Source organism: Gavia stellata, chromosome 28 (assembly GCF_030936135.1).
Source record: "Gavia stellata isolate bGavSte3 chromosome 28, bGavSte3.hap2, whole genome shotgun sequence".
Classification (NCBI taxonomy): Eukaryota; Metazoa; Chordata; class Aves; order Gaviiformes; family Gaviidae; genus Gavia; species Gavia stellata.
Window position 1 is genome coordinate 8,199,257 of NC_082621.1, and position 16,939 is coordinate 8,216,195.

General features: G+C 51.4%; 1 protein-coding gene and 1 pseudogene across 1 annotated transcript; one reads left to right on the plus strand and one right to left on the minus strand.

Annotated features, from left to right (window-relative positions):
- Nucleotides 1–767: 767 nt before the first annotated feature.
- LOC132319428 (olfactory receptor 11A1-like) lies at nucleotides 768–1,729 on the minus strand (annotated as a pseudogene).
- Nucleotides 1,730–6,955: 5,226 nt separating this feature from the next.
- Nucleotides 6,956–16,641, plus strand: LOC132319429 (von Willebrand factor A domain-containing protein 5A-like). The gene is given in 20 exon segments (XM_059830226.1): nucleotides 6,956–7,192; nucleotides 9,264–9,339; nucleotides 9,701–9,904; nucleotides 9,907–9,944; nucleotides 10,050–10,272; nucleotides 10,634–10,776; nucleotides 10,916–11,030; nucleotides 11,472–11,599; nucleotides 11,872–11,960; nucleotides 12,413–12,557; nucleotides 12,873–12,952; nucleotides 13,467–13,575; nucleotides 13,926–14,090; nucleotides 14,236–14,339; nucleotides 14,699–14,880; nucleotides 15,060–15,172; nucleotides 15,174–15,270; nucleotides 15,770–15,993; nucleotides 16,201–16,327; nucleotides 16,532–16,641. Coding segments are annotated over 20 exon segments (2,709 nt in total).
- The last annotated feature ends 298 nt before the right edge of the window (nucleotides 16,642–16,939 follow it).

Here is a 16,939-nt window from a genome sequence, read left to right on the forward strand (position 1 = left end):
TTTGGAAAATCAGCAGAGGTCCTGTTACATGGAAAGACTGACTTCCCCACAGAACTTTGTAGACTCCTATGGTCATATTTTTCAGTGCATCAGGAAATATATGAAGGGAGTTACCCCAGCAATGCATCCTCCTTAAACATCTAAAGAAAATTGCTGCAGCAAATGTCTTTAAATAGTGATCTCAGGAAGAGTGAGTCAGCCCATCCTGCAATGAACTTCCAAGAATGGTCAAAGAAATCACCAGTTTGTGTAGATTTCTCTGTATTGATTCTTGAAGACTTCTAGGGTGACAAGCTGTGGCTTAGGCATCTAAACCATAGACATAAAATGTTAGAGGAATGTTAAAATCTTATGCTAAGTGCTGAAAAGCATTTTTAGTTACTGACATGAAAAGGTATGGGTATCTTTCTGAGGAAAAAAGTTTAAGACAGTTCTTTCTTCAGCCATTTTTGCATTCCAAGTTATTCATGAAGAACTGACTCTATGGTTGTGGTTCACCTGCATCTCTGTAGAATGCGTGTTTACATTTGCCATCAGTGTTGAGTCTAGTAGAAAAAGCTTACGAAGTAAATTCACATAATAGCAGAAAACAGCTGAGATGACAATTACATATAAATATGAATACGAACTGTCTAAAAACGTATAACCAACTAAGAGTTACTAGTGTGTCTTTTTTTTTTTTTTAACATGCAAACTTACATGAAGAGACTCTTCTCTCAAATATCACAAGTTATTCTCTGTCATTGTCTTCTAGGGGAATAAAATGGTTAAAACTTTCTAACCTTTAGGAAATATTCACATTTCTTGACGACTTTACTCAGAGCGTCTTTCACCTCTCTATTTCTCAGACTGTAGATGAGGGGGTTGAGTAGAGGAGTCACAACAGTGTAGAAAACTGAAAAGACTTTATTCAGTGGTCTAAGACTCTTAGGTTTTGGCAGGACATAAACAATTATTAAGCTTCCATAAAAAACTGTAATAACAGTGAGGTGGGAAAAGCAAGTGGAAAAAGCCTTTTGCATCCCAGTGGTGGAAGACATTCTCAGGACAGTAGTGATGATACACGTGTAGGATGCCACGGTTAGTACGAAAGGGGGTAGTGTGCATACTGATGAGAGGATGAACACCAGCATTTCAGTCAGGCTGGTGTCACAGCAGGACAGTTTTATTACTGGAGTGAAATCACAAAAGAAATGATCGATAAACTTGGGACCACACATGGAATGTTGTGAAATCAGGAAGCAGCTTATGGCCATAACAAGGAAACCATTCATCCAAGACCAAGCTACAAGCTGCAGGCAATATCTGCTATTCATAACAGCTCTGTAGTGAAAGGGTTTGCATACTGCTAAATATCGATCATAGGACATCACCGGTAAAAGAAAATTTCCATGACAGCTAAGGAACCAAAGACATAAAATTGTGTGATGCAGCTACCAATCAAAATGCTCTTGTCCCCAGTCAGAAAGCTGGACAACATCCTAGGCAGGATGGTAGAGCTGTAGCAGGTCTCCAAGCAGGACAAGTTGCACAGGAAGAAGTACACGGCTTTGTGGAGGCGCCGATCAGCCACCACCAAAACAAAAATGAGAACATTGCCAATCACAGTCACAATGTAGATCACCGAGAAAAGGAAGAAGAGAAAAGATTGCATTTCTGGGATATCCCCAAATTCCAGGAGCAGAAATGTTGTGATGACTGTTTTATTTTTACATTCCCCATTTGCCATGTATCAAGCCAAGAGGAAATGCATCACAGCCTGGAAGAAAGCATCAAAAACTACATTTAATTATTGATCCATCATCACCAAGTAATTACAGAAGAAAGACGTTAATGTTGTATGGTTGTATTGTTTATTTTCTTTCTAAGCAGTTCTTGAACATTCGCCAGATAATAATTTATGAGAGAGATTATTGCATATTTTTAATTTTGTCTTATGCAAATTTTTTAACAAAATTTATTCCTTAGGTTTGGAAAGCATCACAGAGAACTGCAGCAGGATGTTTCGATGACCTAGACTATACCAGACCAATACAACCAGTGGAAAACTGTCTAAGAACTGGACAGATTGGTGATTGTTTGTGGATACTGAACTTGATAAAAAAAATGAAATATCCAGAAAAATGTTAAGAAAATGTTGACAGGTATTGCTTATCCCACTTGGCAATATTTTTTGAAACCTGCAGGGTCAGAAAGTGATATTCCAGCCAACAGAAAAAGGCTATGATTTAGAAACCTTCTGTCAAAAGGAAAAAGGAAAAGAGGCATTCTTGGGTGGGTAACCATTTCATCACCCAAGACGACAAATACCATACCTAGGAAATATAACATACTGAAGGAAACCATGAGAAGAAATTTATTTTTTTATTTTAATGCACTGATATTTATTCAAACTGTCAGTTTAAAACTAGCATTAATACTATCAGATAGTTCTTCAAACTATCAGTTTCTCTTCTTTCTCTCCCTCTCTTCTCTCATCTCTCCTTTTTTTACTTTCTGTTTTTAGGTGTTGGGGGAATTTGTTAATTTTTTGGGTTCGGGTTTTTTGCGGGTTCTTTCTGTTAAAAAGTTCCTTCAGAAGCTAAAAGAACACAAGGCTGAGGAACAAGAAAGTGATCTGCCAGGGACCTGGTGTTACTTGTTAAATTAAATATTGTTGCACACACAATTAACTTCAGTGTAGACCCACATATCTGGACATAACAATCCCACAGTCACTGTTCAAAGTAATTGAGATGAACTATACTGTAAGAGGATTTCTCTCTCTCTCTCTGTCTCTTGACCACAGACTACTGTCTTAGTTCTGGACAATTATATTGAAATACCTTCATTTCATTCTGATAGAATATCCAGAAGAGTAACACTTTAAAAGAGAATAAAAAATATTCCTGTTTCACAAACCATATTTCAATAGAAAAGAACACAGGAAATTTTCCCACCTACCTTGCTGCAGGACAGTTTGCATCTGTAATTCTTACAGGCAGGCTGCTGAGGCTATCAGTAGAATTTCTGCCCTTCTTATCCCAAAATATATTGTACGAATGGAAAGCAAAAAAATACCTAAGGAAAATTGGTTACACCATGGTGAATATCTAGCAGATTGACAGATTGACACTTGGTTTTCTACCTATTCATCTTTCCTGCTGTAATTTTTCTTCCCATTCTGCGCAATAATGTCCACCCTAATATTTTCATCCTGGACCAATCTTAGAGGATAGAAGAGAGTTATGAAACAATCTTTCCTAATTTAATCAAAATTAATCTGATTTACCTCTTAGAGATGTGATTTCAGCCTAGTCTGATATGATGCACCCCCAATTGAAGCGCTTTCGCTCTGTAGCTGATTCAGGTCTTCCAGTGCATAAACCTTCTCCAGATGGCTGTGGCTCGGCTCTACCTGCCCATCTACTGCTGAAACATGAACCTCCATCTGGAACTGATATGAGATGGGTCAGTTGTCCCACTGCTTATTTTTCCTGCCGGAATAACAAGTGTCCCTTGGCATTACTGCATTTGGGAATTTACCATTAACAACCCAAAATACCTCATATGTTTTGCAGATTTTTCAGGCAATGACACAACTAGAACAGGGTGAAAACAGAATTTTCAGTCTGAAATAAGAACTTTCCATAGTAGTTCTCCTATTTGTCTTTATCATTTATTTTCTCTGATACTTTGTTTCCCACTATCAGTCAAAATTGCAAGAAAATGCTTATTTTTGTGCGACTATTATTAACACTAAAAGAATATATTTTTCCTAAACTGTGTTCTACAGATGCTGTATTGGGTCTGGCTGGGATGGAGGTATCTTTCCCCATACCAGCCCTCACAATGCTGTGCTTTGTACCCGTAGCTAGAAGGGCGTTGATCTGAATCTCCAACACCTACACCTCCCCACTGTCAAAGGCCAGTAGGCTGGTGGTGGGCAAGAGGTTGGGAGAGGACATAGCAAGGCCAGCTGACCCAAACTGACCAAAGAGATATTCTGTACAATATGACATCATGCTCAGCAATAAAAGCTAAAAGAAAAGAGGGGGAAAGGGACACATTTGTTATTAAGGTGTTTGTCTCCCACAGTATTCTCCTGGAGAAGCTGGTGAATCGTGGCTTAGACAGGTGCACTCTTCACTGGGTAAAAAACTGGCTGGATGGCCGAGCCCAGAGAGTCATGGTGAATGGAGCGAAATCCAGTTGGTGGCTGGTCACAACTGGAGTCCCCCAGGGCTCAGTTTTGGGGCTGGTCTTCTTTAATACATTTATTGATGATCTGGATGAAGGGATCGAGTGCTCCCTCAGCAAGTTTGCAGATGACACCAAGTTGGGCGGGAATGTTGATCTGCTGAAGGGTAGGAAGGCTCTGCAGAGGGATCTGGGCAGGCTGGATTGATGGGCCCAGGCCAATTGTATGAGGTTCAACAAGGCCAAGTGCCGGGTTCTGCACTTGGGTCACAACAACCCCAGGCAACGCTACAGGCTTGGGGACGAGTGGCTGGAAAGCTGCCCCACAGAAAAGGACCTGGGGGTGTTGACTGACAGCCAGCTGAATATGAGCCAGTAGTGTGCCCAGGTGACCAAGAAGGCCAATGGCATCCTGGCCTGTATCAGAAACAGTCTGGCCAGCAGGAGTAGGGAGGTGATCGTGCCCCTGTACTCGTCGCTGGTGAGGCCGCACCTCGAGTACTGTGTTCAGTTTTGGGCCCCTCACTACAAGAAGGACATTGAGGTGCTGGAGCGTGTCCAGAGAAGGGCAACGAAGCTGGTGAGGGGTCTGGAGCACAAGTCTTATGAGGAGTGGTTGAGGGAACTGGGGTTGTTTAGCCTGGAGAAGAGGAGGCTGAGGGGAGACCTTATTGCTCTCTACAGTTACCTGAAAGGGGGTTGCAGAGAGGTGAGTGTTGGTCTCTTCTCCCAAGTGACTAGCAACAGGACAAGAGGAAACGGCCGCAAGTTGCACCAGGGGAGGTTCAGACTGGATATTAGGAAAAATTTCTTTACTGAGAGAGTGGTGAGACACTGGAACAGGCTGCCCAAGGAGGTGGTGTAGTCACCATCACTGGAGGTGTTCAAGGAACTTGTTGAAGTGGCATTGTGGGACATGGTTTAGTGGGCATGGTGGTGCTGGGTTGACGGTTGGACTTGATGATCTTACAGGTCTTTTCCAACCTTAGTGCTTCTGTGATTCTGCGATTCTTTGAACTGCTATGTGTGCTGAGGTCCTGCTTCCCAGGAAGGGGCTGGACATCGCCTACTGATGGGAAGTAGAGAAGATATCTTTTCTTTTTCCTTTGTCTTCTGCACGCAACATTTCCTTTTTCTTTATTAAACTGCCTTTATCTTGACCCACAAGTTTTTCATCTTATTTTCTCCCCCTGTCCCGCTGAGGATGGAGAGTGATAGAGCGGCTTGGTGGGCACCTGACAACCAGCCAAGGTCAACCCATCACAGATGTCTATGTTTTGACTGTATATATCCATGTATTTTACACATTGCCAACTGAATTTTACCTCTTAAAACAGACCGAAACAGACCAGAGGCTTAAAACTCACATCAGTCATGTTTAATCTTTAGTTAATTATTGAAACTCCATGCGTGCCTTTACTTCATGAATATTTCTGTGCATTGTTATTGAAAGCAGAAAAAATAAGAATGGTCATGGACAGAATAAAATCATAAAAAGAACCTTTTAGAAAGAAAGTATGTAGAAAGTGGGACTTCTTAAAGAAAATGAGCCTGTTCCAGTTCAGCTGGCTAAGTCAAGCAGTTTAGATGGCTGAGTCCAAGGTCAGCTCCCTTGCTGATAAGAGCTGTTGTGGAGAAAGCAAGAAGCAAGGGCCTGTCCTCCCCGCTGGGTGACCGCTGACTGTGCCTGATCCTGACCACTGTCTCTGGACCCAGTCCTGACCCTCAGTATCCTGGCTCATTGCTGGTGGAGGTCACTGCTCCCACCCACCTTACTGTTGCATTTGGCTCCCAACTCACCCTTCCTTATGGAGCAGCTTGGCCTTTGCTGCTCCCTGACTGGGCCCTCCACATTCAAATCTGCTGAGCCCACTCAGGCTTAAGAAACCAGTGGAAACGTAGTACCCCAAATGCTTCCATGGATTTGTACCCAGGGCCACAAACTCTCCACAGCTCAGCTCCCCTCCTTTCTGAGCAGTGCTGTCTACCAGGGATGAATTCACAAATGAAAGCATAGGGTGAACGCTGGAGAACTTCAGAGCATGTATGTGTGAGAGGTGGAGGGGTAGCTACAATAATCCCCTCAGCAGCAGCACACAGCTGCCCTCCAGCCCTGTGGCAACGCCTTGTAACCACTGCCACCAGCTGGGTTGTTCAACTGGCTGCTTTCTATTCTGAATGCAACAGACTCTGCTGTCCTGTCTGGACAGAAAATACGCAAGCATCTGAGCAGATGACCTTTATGCCACACTAAGACCGGGTATTATTTCTTTGCACTTCAAAAGAGGCCCAGATTTGAGGGGGCTGACAACCTCCAGGGATGCTCAGAAGAGACAAACTGGGGGTCCAGCACCCTAAAACCATTCACAGCCACCAAGTGGTCTCCATCAAGAGTCAGTGACAACCTTCGGGTATGCATCCCAGCTGGACAGAAATTTTGGGAAGGTGAAGCTAGGTTAAGGGGTCAGTGGTTCAGTATTTGTGACACTTTTTGACCAAGCGTGCTGCTTCCTCATCACCTGTGGTGTGGAAAGGAAGGTCCAAGAGACAGGAAAGTGTTCCCTAGCTGCTCAAATACAGCATGTAGCATCTACACCTGGGACTCATTTGCCTACTCATAAGCATCAGGACTATTGGAGACAACATGGGGTGCACCACCAGTTCTTGAAGGTAGTCATGGGCCACATCAACCAGCAGCACGTGAATGTTGGTTCACCCACTTCCTCAGAGAACTTGATCTCCATGGGTGTAATGAGACTGGACGCACTCTGGCAGAATGCGAACAAAGACAGCTAGAACTGCCTGTGCTGGTCGAGGCTATCGCACTGTCAGCACAGCCCTTGGAGTGGGCTTGTCTGAGGCTCACACCAACCCTGAGAGGCGGATTGAAGGAAGCTGCTCAGGTTTGCTGGAGAAGCGAGAGTTCAGTAAGAGACAGACAGGTGTGCTCTGGAAGCAACACTCTGAAGTCAAATGCAATTTGGCCCCTGAGTGTCTAGAGACCACCAATGAGGTGGGTTGTCTCAACCAGGGGCTGGCTGCCAGGGTCATATGAGCACGGGTCTGGCTCATGTGAGGAAGGTGGAGACTGAGCATCGCAATCCAGCTGGTGAGAGGAAACTCCCATGTCAAAAGTAGGTATGTAAGTTTGAGCCGGTCTGCCAACTGTCCCCATTCCTCAGCTGGCCAGAATGTTGGTTTTGCTTCTTTGCCATCCACCATCCAATTAACAGCCTGGCACTAACCATTGTATGGACCTGAGCCCAGCCTCCAAAGCTGCAGCCAGTGCTGCAGGCCTGGCAGGGGGACAGCTTCATGGAGGGACGAGTGCCACCTCCTCAGGCACACAGAAGACACTGCCCTGGTTGCAGGGGGCCCTTGGCAGCTGCTGCCCATTGCACGAGGTGCGAGGACAGAGCGGAAGTGTTCAGCGGTGGGGGGAGCTTCGGCAGACCGGGAGCAGTCCCGCGGCGGGATTTGCCGGCCCTTCCTCGGCTGTCGCCGGAGCACCTTGCGGCGGCGAGGGACGCTGCTCCCCGCCCGGGCGCTGGCGGGGCAGGGGGCGCAGACGCTCGCGTGGCCGCAGCAGCTCATGCGGTGCGGCGTCCCGCAGCGCAGTTTGCAGCCGCTCCCGCCCACTCGCCACGTTCGCCTCGGGGCGAGGAGGGGGGTCCAGGGACACCGGCCAGATCCCCTCCGCCGGGCATGGCCCTTCTGCCTTCCCCCTCCCACAGCCTCCCAGGCTACCTGGCATCCAGTATCCCCGCTGCCCCGCAGCCCCCAGGGAACCAGGCGCCCGGCTGCTCGGGTGGTGATCGCAACAACACCAGCGTGGGGTGCGGGGTGTCTCCGCCCCCCTGGCCCTGCCTCCCCGCTCTCCCGTCCGTCTGTCCGTCCGCCTCCCCCTCCGCCTCTCTCTCCATCGCAGCCATCCCCCTCCTTACGTCGCCCTGCATCTTCCTGTCTGCCCGAACATCTCTTGCTCTGTCTCTCCATCCCTCCCGCTTCTGTCCCTGTATGTCATCCATCTGCCCCGTACTGTCTCTGCCCCTTCCCCTTCCACCTCTCCCTCTCTCCATCTGATTGCCAGTCCCTCCCCACTGACTCTGGCCTTGATTTGGCTGAGTGTCTGCTTGTTTGTGCTTCACTTTGTCATTCTGTCCTTATTCTCTGTCCACTGTTCCTGTTCACTGGGGAGAGCTTGCCCCTATTCAACCCCTCCCTCTCTCCATCCCTCACCCCTACTCCCCCGAGGACTTACACCCTATTTGCTCTGTCTGCCTACCCTGGCAGCACAACGGTGGGGTGGGGATTTTTCTGCTGCTCCCCACCCTGTCACCCCAGAGTGGGAACTGGGGAAACTGAGGCAAGTGGGTCTGAACCAGAGAGATGTATGTGGATGGGTTTGGGGTGGAGGACGGTCCCTTTCACCTCCTGGCACTTGGCCGGAAGACAGCCAGATATCACTTGAACTACACCTACCTTTCCCTGGCCTCATTTCTCTCTCCATTATGTTCCCCCTTATTGTCTGGACTTTCAGCCTGCACTCGCAGGTGCTATCTCTTGTGCAGCTACATTCACACAATACTGTTTGTGACAGCTATCTGCTCATCTCTTCTAAAATGGACCCCTCCGCCTGTCCATCCATCCATTTCAACAAAAATGCTGATGTCTCTCTGTTTGTCCACCTATGCATCCATCTGTCCCAAAACGGACCTCATCTGCCAGTCTAACCACCAGCCATGGATGGATAGCCATGTATTGTTCATCCCAATACAGTCCTATCCATCCATCCATCCACTCTTGCTTTCACAACTTCTTCCCTCCACCTCCCCTTGCTATCCCTCAGTTCTCTTCAAGATACTCCCATGGTGGGGGTGGAGTGCAGACCTCCTCAATGCAGAGATACTCCTGGTGACATCCCAGTGCTCATAAACAGGGATTTCTGAATCCCTGCGTCTGCTCTGGCTGTACATGGTGGGTTGGGGCTTCTGGGTATGTGTGTGGAACTGGGGAAATGGCAAGGAATCTTCACCAAATAGGGGCTGCCTGGTGGTTTCTGTGGATCTCTCCTCTTACGGGAGACCCTTCTTGTCTGCAGGTCTCCAGAAATTTGGCATCAGAGCTTTGGACTTCTAGGAAAATCCTACACCCACGACAGTGAGCTGGGGATGGGACAGCTGAGGAACATTCAGGGGAGGGGGGATGCTCCCAAAGGGGGACAAAGAAAGGAGAGGGATAGGCAGCTGTAGGGGGAAATACCTGGAGTGGATCTTCCCAGAATGAAACAAGGATGGGAATCGTCAAGAGCTCTACAGGAAATGGGTGGTATGGGGAAAAAGGGAAGCTGGGGGGTGGGGGGCAGACACTGTTCTATGGCAGGCTCACACTAGGCCCTCTATAATGTTGGTAACCTAGTCTTGGTTTCCAGGGTGGGAACAGCCCCATACTTGAAGCAGCCCCAATCACCTCCTTGTGTCATTAATGTGTGCTGACGGACAGGTTGCATCTCTCCCAACAGCAACAGGATCCTTTTTGCTGGGAAAGTGGCTCCGCATACCTCTGTATACAGTGCCTCTATGTAGCGCTGTGGTGGATGTTGCGATCCAGGATTATGTGGCTGACGTGGCCTCCGAACTCATCTACCTGAACAAGAGTCAGATCTCCAGAGAAGTCCTCTTCGTCTTCCCCCTGGGGCCCCGCATGGCCATCTACTCCTTTCAGGCTGTGAGGATGTCAAGGTCCAGGCCATGCTGCGGGATGAGGTACCAGCATCCAGGGACGAAGGGGCGAACCACCACAGGGGCACGGGATGAGCAGCCCATGGCCTGCCTGGTGATCAGCTCTCTGTCCCTCCCCTTCCCACCCAGACCCAACAGCTGCACAAGGCTACAGGGGGCTGGGAGAATCTGGAATACCTTCAGGATTAGTCTCGGTATCCGGGCGAGGTACTTGCCTGCTTCCTGGGCACCCTGTCCCCTGGCAGGGAGGTGGTCATGACCTTGCACTATGTCCAAGAGCTGTCACAGGAGCCAGACGGAGCAGCCCATTTTGTGCTGCCACTCACACTGCATCCCTACACAGAACTCTACGGTGAGTGACCCCACAAGGAACTTGCCCTCCCAGTCACACACCCCACCGAAGGGCCACAGACTCCCCATGTACTTTATGAACAGACCCGGAGCAACTTCCCTTTGCACCCACAGGGGGACACACATTTTTCCACCATGCAGCCCCTGGACAGATCCACATATTCTTCCTTGTGCCCCATGAGGGGATCCACAACTCCCACACACATTTCCCATAAACAGATTCATGGACCCCTCTATATGCCTTATTGACAACGCCCAGTTCTCTCCATATGTCCTATAGATGGATGCCAAATCCTGACACACACCCCCCAACGCCACAGGGAAAGCCTTTGCCCTCCCCAGTGCCATGTTTCTCCTTGCAGCCTGGAATTGTCTCACCAGCAAGCTGCCCTACAGCCTGCTGCTCACCGCTAGCCTGCAGTCATCACGTGGAGTGGCTGATGTCCAGGCCAACTTCACCCTCACCCCTTTGATCTACACTGCCCAAGACCACAGCACCGCACAGGTATGCCCTCCTGAGTGCCAGGATCTCAGGGTGTCATCACTAAGAAAAAGGGGATGCACTGGGATCAGTGCCTGTTGTCCTGGCCCAATGCTGGGTTTGGTCCCCTCCTCCTGCGTATGAGCAGGCACCCCTTCTCCAGGTCTCACTGGCTGGCAGCCCCCCAAGTCAGCATGATTTGGAGCTGCTGGTGTATTTCGGAGACCCTGCTGCAGTCACTGCTGTGGTGGAGAAGGGAGACCCTGGGGCCCCTCTGGGTGAGTGCAGCTGCGAAGGGAACATGGGGGCACCTCTAGGTTGCAGCAGGCATTGGGGCACGGGGAGACACTGGGGACTCTCGGGGGTGAGATATCATTGGACACTGGGATGGGAACGGGAGGCATTCACCTGGGATAGTTTGGGTCCTGGGGCTCCAGGGTGGGGTGTTGGGGACACTGTGGTGAGGTATCAGGTACAGCAGGGTGCATACGGGGAGTTCTATGTTAGGGTTCACTGGGTAGCTGTATTGGAGGCACTGGGTCGGAATACATGGGGCACTGTGCTGTGCAACTGGTGGACGGTACAGTAGGGTACTGAGGTACCAGTGTGGGGCATCACGGGCTCTGGGATGGTGGAAGCTGAAAGCACAATGAGAATCAGAACCAGGAGGAGGAGGGGGGTCCCTATCTGGCCTTCATCCCACCTCATACCTCCTTCAGGCTCCCTGCTTGGTGACCCCACGGTGTTGGTGACACTGGCACCCAGCATCCCTGAGGCAGTGCCTGGGCAGCGCCAGTCTGGAGAGTTCATCTTCCTCCTGGACACCACTTTCCTTGAGCATGCACAGGTACCCCCGCAGAGCAGGGACCAGGATGGGGTTGAGGAGCAGACTGAGGGGGAGCGGGCCAGGGCAAGCATTTACAGAGCGAAAGAGATGTGAAAGGGGACTGGTGGGGCCTGAAATGGTCCCGAAACATCTCAGGTGCCCAGCAGAGTTCAGGGCACTGGCTTGGGTCATCCAGGAGAGTCCAGAGGCTTTAGGAAGACCAGACTATGGGCAAAGGCATCTGTACCCCCCACCAGTGCCTCCCAAGACCTGCCTGCTGTGTTTTTCCACAGGACTCCCTGCTCTTCCTTCTCAAAAGCCTGCCCCTGGGCTGCTACTTCAACATCTACTGCTATGGAGAAACCTCTGTGGGCATCTACCTGTGAGCACACACAGGGCAGGCTGGGTGCTATGGGGCTGCATTAGGTGCTGGTGGGTAGGGCTGGATACTGTGGGGCACGTCTGGGTGCTGTGGGGCTGGAATGGGTGCTATGAGGCAGGGTTAGATGCTGGAGGGCAGGTGTGCATGCTCTAAAATCGGCTGGTTGGTATGGGGCTAGGTTGGGTGCTGGAGGGCACGATTGCCTACTCTAGGGGAGGGCTGGATTCTGGGGACAGGATCTTTGTGGCATTATGGGACAGCATCTCTTGGGGTTCTGCTGAGCAGAGTCTTGTGGGAACTATGAAGGCAGGTCTCTTCAAGAACTTCTATGGGGCAGGGACTTGCAGAGGACCCTAGGGCATAGCTGTGGGAAGTGCTATGGGGCAGGGTCTCAGGGAGCACTAGGGCCATCATAGAGCAAGGTGCTCTCCAAACATGCTGTGCCCAAGCAGGAAAAGTGTTGAATATACTCAGATCAACCTGACTGAGGCCATGTGGCGCATCCCCTCCACCCGCTCCAGTCTGGGTGACACTGATCTGCTGGGAATCCTCCGCTCAATCTACAATACGCCCTGTCCCTGCGGCCATATGCGCCAGGTCTGGGTGCAGGGCCATGGAGGGGTGGAGGGACAGGTGTCCCAGCGGGAGTGAGGACACAGGAGTGTGGCTGGAAGGAGCCACCCAAAGTACATGGTGGTCACAAGGGAACAAAAAGAATACTGTGGGGTGTGGGGGAATGAAGAGGTGGGTCTATATCTTTGCGGGTTTCTGTCCCTGAGTGGATATCTCTCCGTGGGGTAGTCTCTCACAGTGGGTCTCTCTCCTGGGCCCCCCTCTCCATTTCAGAGGCCTGCTCTCCCCATTTTTGGGTGCCTGTGCAGAGCCCCGCCACTCATGTCCCCTGTCTCCCAGCTCTTCATCTTAATGGCCAGGCCACCCTCTGACAAGGAAGCCATTGCAGCTGAGGTCTGCCGTCACCGCAACAGCCACCGGTAATGGAGACTCTCTGCCCCCAGTCCTCCAGCCACCCTTTGGCTGTCCAGTCATTTCCATCCCTGATGAGGGCCCCTGTTCACCAGTGCCTGTCCCAATCCTTGGGCCCCTTGGGGGCCAGTGTCCCAAAAACCCTTCCCACCCTGCACAGCTCTCCTGCGCCAAGCCCCCATGTGGGAGTCTTTGCTTACACCTCCCACAACAAGGCACCCTTCACCGAGTGAGCAGGGAGACAGGCACAGGGCTTGTACATCCTGATGTGCCCCCAAGCTCTGCACCAGCCCCACTAGACTGACTCTGCCCCAAGTCTCAGCTCTCCTCTGTCAGCTCCCTGTCGAACCCCAGCTCCAACCCCAGTCCCTCATTCCCTGCTCTTCCTCCTGCACCCTTGTTCTGCACCCCAGCTTTGTTCCCCCAGCTTTAACTCCAGCCTGTGGTCTCCAGCTCTATCCCAGCATCCTTGCACCCACCTCTGGCTCTCATTTCTGACACCTTTCCCTGCTTCCCCCACAGGTGTTTCTCCTTCTGCTTCTCTGAGGACAGCACTGCCCTGGCTACGGCCCTGGACAGGGAGACAGGAGGTGAAGCTACCTACGTCTCCTCTGACAATAGAATGACAGTTGTGGTAGGAACCCAGGAGCCCTGGCAGGTCCCCTTCTATTCCACAGACACACTGACTTCCAAGTATCCCAGCACGTGGACCGCCCACACACAGTAGTTGAGACCCAGCTGCCCCAGGAACGCAGGCACTCAGGCTTCCCCTAACTCTACCCCACCGCCCCACACCACTGAGAACTCAGGTGCCCAGGCTTTGGCCCCGCTATAACCCACAGACCTGACTGCGCCCAGGGAACCCAGCTGGTGCAGGTTACTCCACACATTCCACTGTCCCCCAAGGAACCCCGACACCGGGGGCCATGGGCTGAACCCTGGTGGAGCTGCGAACTGTGGTGTCCTGCCTTCTGTCCCCAGGTGTTGAAGTGCCTGAAGCAGGCCCTCAAGCCAGCAGGTGAGGGAGTGTCTCTGAGCTGGACCCTGCCCTGTGGCCTGGAGGTTGAGGTGCTGGGGGCCACCCCTCAGTTCATCTTTCAGGGTCAACACAGCCGCCTCTACGCCCAGATCCATGGACAGGCACAGGTGAGAGAGCTGGGACTGCAGTCAACCCAGTTACTGCCCAACAGCCTCCCAGTAACCACCATTAATCTTTCAGCAACTTCCCAATATCCCCCAGTAACCATCCTGTGTCCCCCGTAACCTCCAGTAGCTTCCCATGTGTTCCCAGGATACAAGGGTGGCCAAGGGACTCTTGACCTTGCAGTACAGCCTGAATGGCCAGGACGTCACTCACACGATTGAATTCCCACTGTGCCCGCAGGGAGATGGCCGGTGAGAGCCTGTCCTAAGGGAAGATGCATGCATGCCCCTTATTTCTAACAGGGACTCCAGCTGAGAGGGGGCCCAGGTAGCTTATGCATTCTCACCTTCCACACACAATCCCAAACCGGCAGAGAACCCAGCTATCCAAGCATGCCCCCCTTCCCTGCTTTGACCCAACAGGGGTAGGACCCAGGAACCTGGGCATCACTTCCCTCCAGACAGACGAGGACCCAGGCATCCAAGTTTTCCCTCTGTCCATCCTCACCCCTGGAGGGAGAGAACCCAGGTGTTCAGGCTCTCTCTCTGTCCACCTTTCCCCAGCATGGAGATGAGCCAGGTGGTCAGGCCTCACCCCACTCTGTCCCCAGGCTGGCTGGGCATTGTCTGGCCATGAGATGCTTGCGGAAGAGGTTATTGCAAGAGGCTGCCAGTGGGTCAGGGGATGAACCAAGACATCGCGCAGTTGAGATCAGCCTCACTTCAGGGATCATCTGCCCCTTTACCAGCTATGTGGGGGTTCGCACATCACAGAGGCTCACCTGGTACCAAGGTAAGGAAATACACTTGCAGGAAAGAGCTGATGGGGCAGCTCCATGGGATGTCTTCATTCCACTGGTGCTGGAACCCCAGCCACTGGGCACCCCCAGTCTCATGGGCAAGGCCCCATCACCACCAGGTGTTTCTTTCCCATGGGCTTAGTTCAGCCCCTTTCCCTGTTTGCCCTCGAAGGGCCCCTGGCACTGTTGCCACCCCGCCAGTCACTCATCCCCTGCCAGATCGTTGAGCTTTGTTACTCCCATAATGTCTCTTCCTGCTATCCTGTGAGCATCGGGGTCCCACCTGGCTGGCTGGCTGACAGCAGTGTGTGCCTCGTGGCTTGCCCTCTGTCAACTCACCCGTGGCATTGCTGCCCTGCCCCAGCGGGGCGCTTGCTCAAAAGGTATGGGGCCTTGACCCAGATGGGACATGTAGGGATAATCTAGTGTCTTATAGGAGGGTTATCCTGCCATGTCTTGCCCGTGGCGTGGAAACCAATGAATTTTGCCTTTAACCCTTCCCTTAGTTACCCTTAAACATGAAAGTCCTTCAGCAGATATGAGACCCAGCTCAGGGACACCCAGGGAGGGGACAGGGACGGTGCTGGATCATAGATACGTATTTGGATAAAATGTGTTGGGGGGTTATCAAGAGAGGTCTCGGGACATGGTTGGGCAGGAATGCCAGGAGAAGAGGCAATGGTCAAAGCTGGGCATGATTTAGGGGTGTCCAGAAAGGGCTGTGGATGGGACTGCTTTGGGGACATGCAGGAAGGAGCTTAGACTGCAGGTAGCTGCCCAAAGAAGAGCAGAGATAATGTTCTGGAGCATTGCACAGGAGAGTAGAGAGGGGTCAGATTCCTGTGATTCTCCCAACCCTCCTGTTCACATCTTCTCCCACAGCATGTAAACCACCACCACCATCTATTTCTTCTCTCAAGTATGTGGATCCCATGGAATTTGTTTTGTGCTCTCCAATTTTTGGGCCTTGGTTCACTGAAGCCATTGCTGAGTGCCAGGAGCTGGTGGCACTGCAGAATGCAGATGGCTCCTGGGCCCTCAGCTCAGGCTTGGCCTCTGTGCTGGAAATCGATGAGGCTGAAATCAAGGGAAAGATGCCTGGTGAGGTAAGGAGAGAACCTCTTATGGTGGCAGCATGTGATCCTGGGACAGTGGGAACCCCTTGGCTGGTGGCAACACTGGCATCCACAGGGCAGCCAGAGACGAATGAAGGGATCAGAAACCAGAAGTCACAAAAGAAGGGGTGGGAAGCAGTGAGGGGACAGGGGGATGCTCAGCACTGCGCGCTGGTCTGAGTCATTGTTCTCCTACAGGTCATAGAGCCAAGCATCTGGGCCACAGTGCTGGCTGTGACCTGGCTGCACAGACACGACAAGTGTTACCAAGACCTCGGTGAGCTGCTGGAGGCCAAGGCTGTGACCTGGCTGTGCAGCCAAGCTGGTGAGTCTTGAGGGTCCTTTTCCTGCTGATCCCCACAACACAGCCTCCTCCCTTCTCTCTCCAGTGGGACATGCCTCACCCCTTCACAGGACCACAATTTCCTGGGGGCAGGTGAAGGAGTCCTGTGTCCCCTTTCTCCTTTCTGTCTGTGGACTCTCCCTCCTGCCTGACTCCCCTAGTGCCCCTGTCTCTCCCTGATTGCAGTGTCCCAGCTGGACAGGTGCCTGGAGGCAGCCAACACCCTCCTTGGGAACAGCATGAAGTCAAGCATCTTCAGGCTCTGTGATACAGACTGGGAGCACCTGCAGAGCTAAAAAGGGCCAGAAAGTATAGCCTAAATTCACCTACCGTGCTGGGATACCACTGTTGTTACCAGCTGGGGTCTTACATTACAGATTAGTTCTCACTGCTTATGCTTCTACTAGCTGGGCTGAACCTGTATCATGCTGAACTCCTCAAGAGAAACCTTCCAGCTCAGAGCCTCCAGTGTGTTTGGCTTGGGCGGAGGTGGGAGTGGGAAGGAAGCACCACATTCCCAGTGGTTTCCCTTCCCAAATTTGGCTTTGGCAAAATGGGCTACTGGCTTCCACAAAGATGGCGCTTAGGAACATG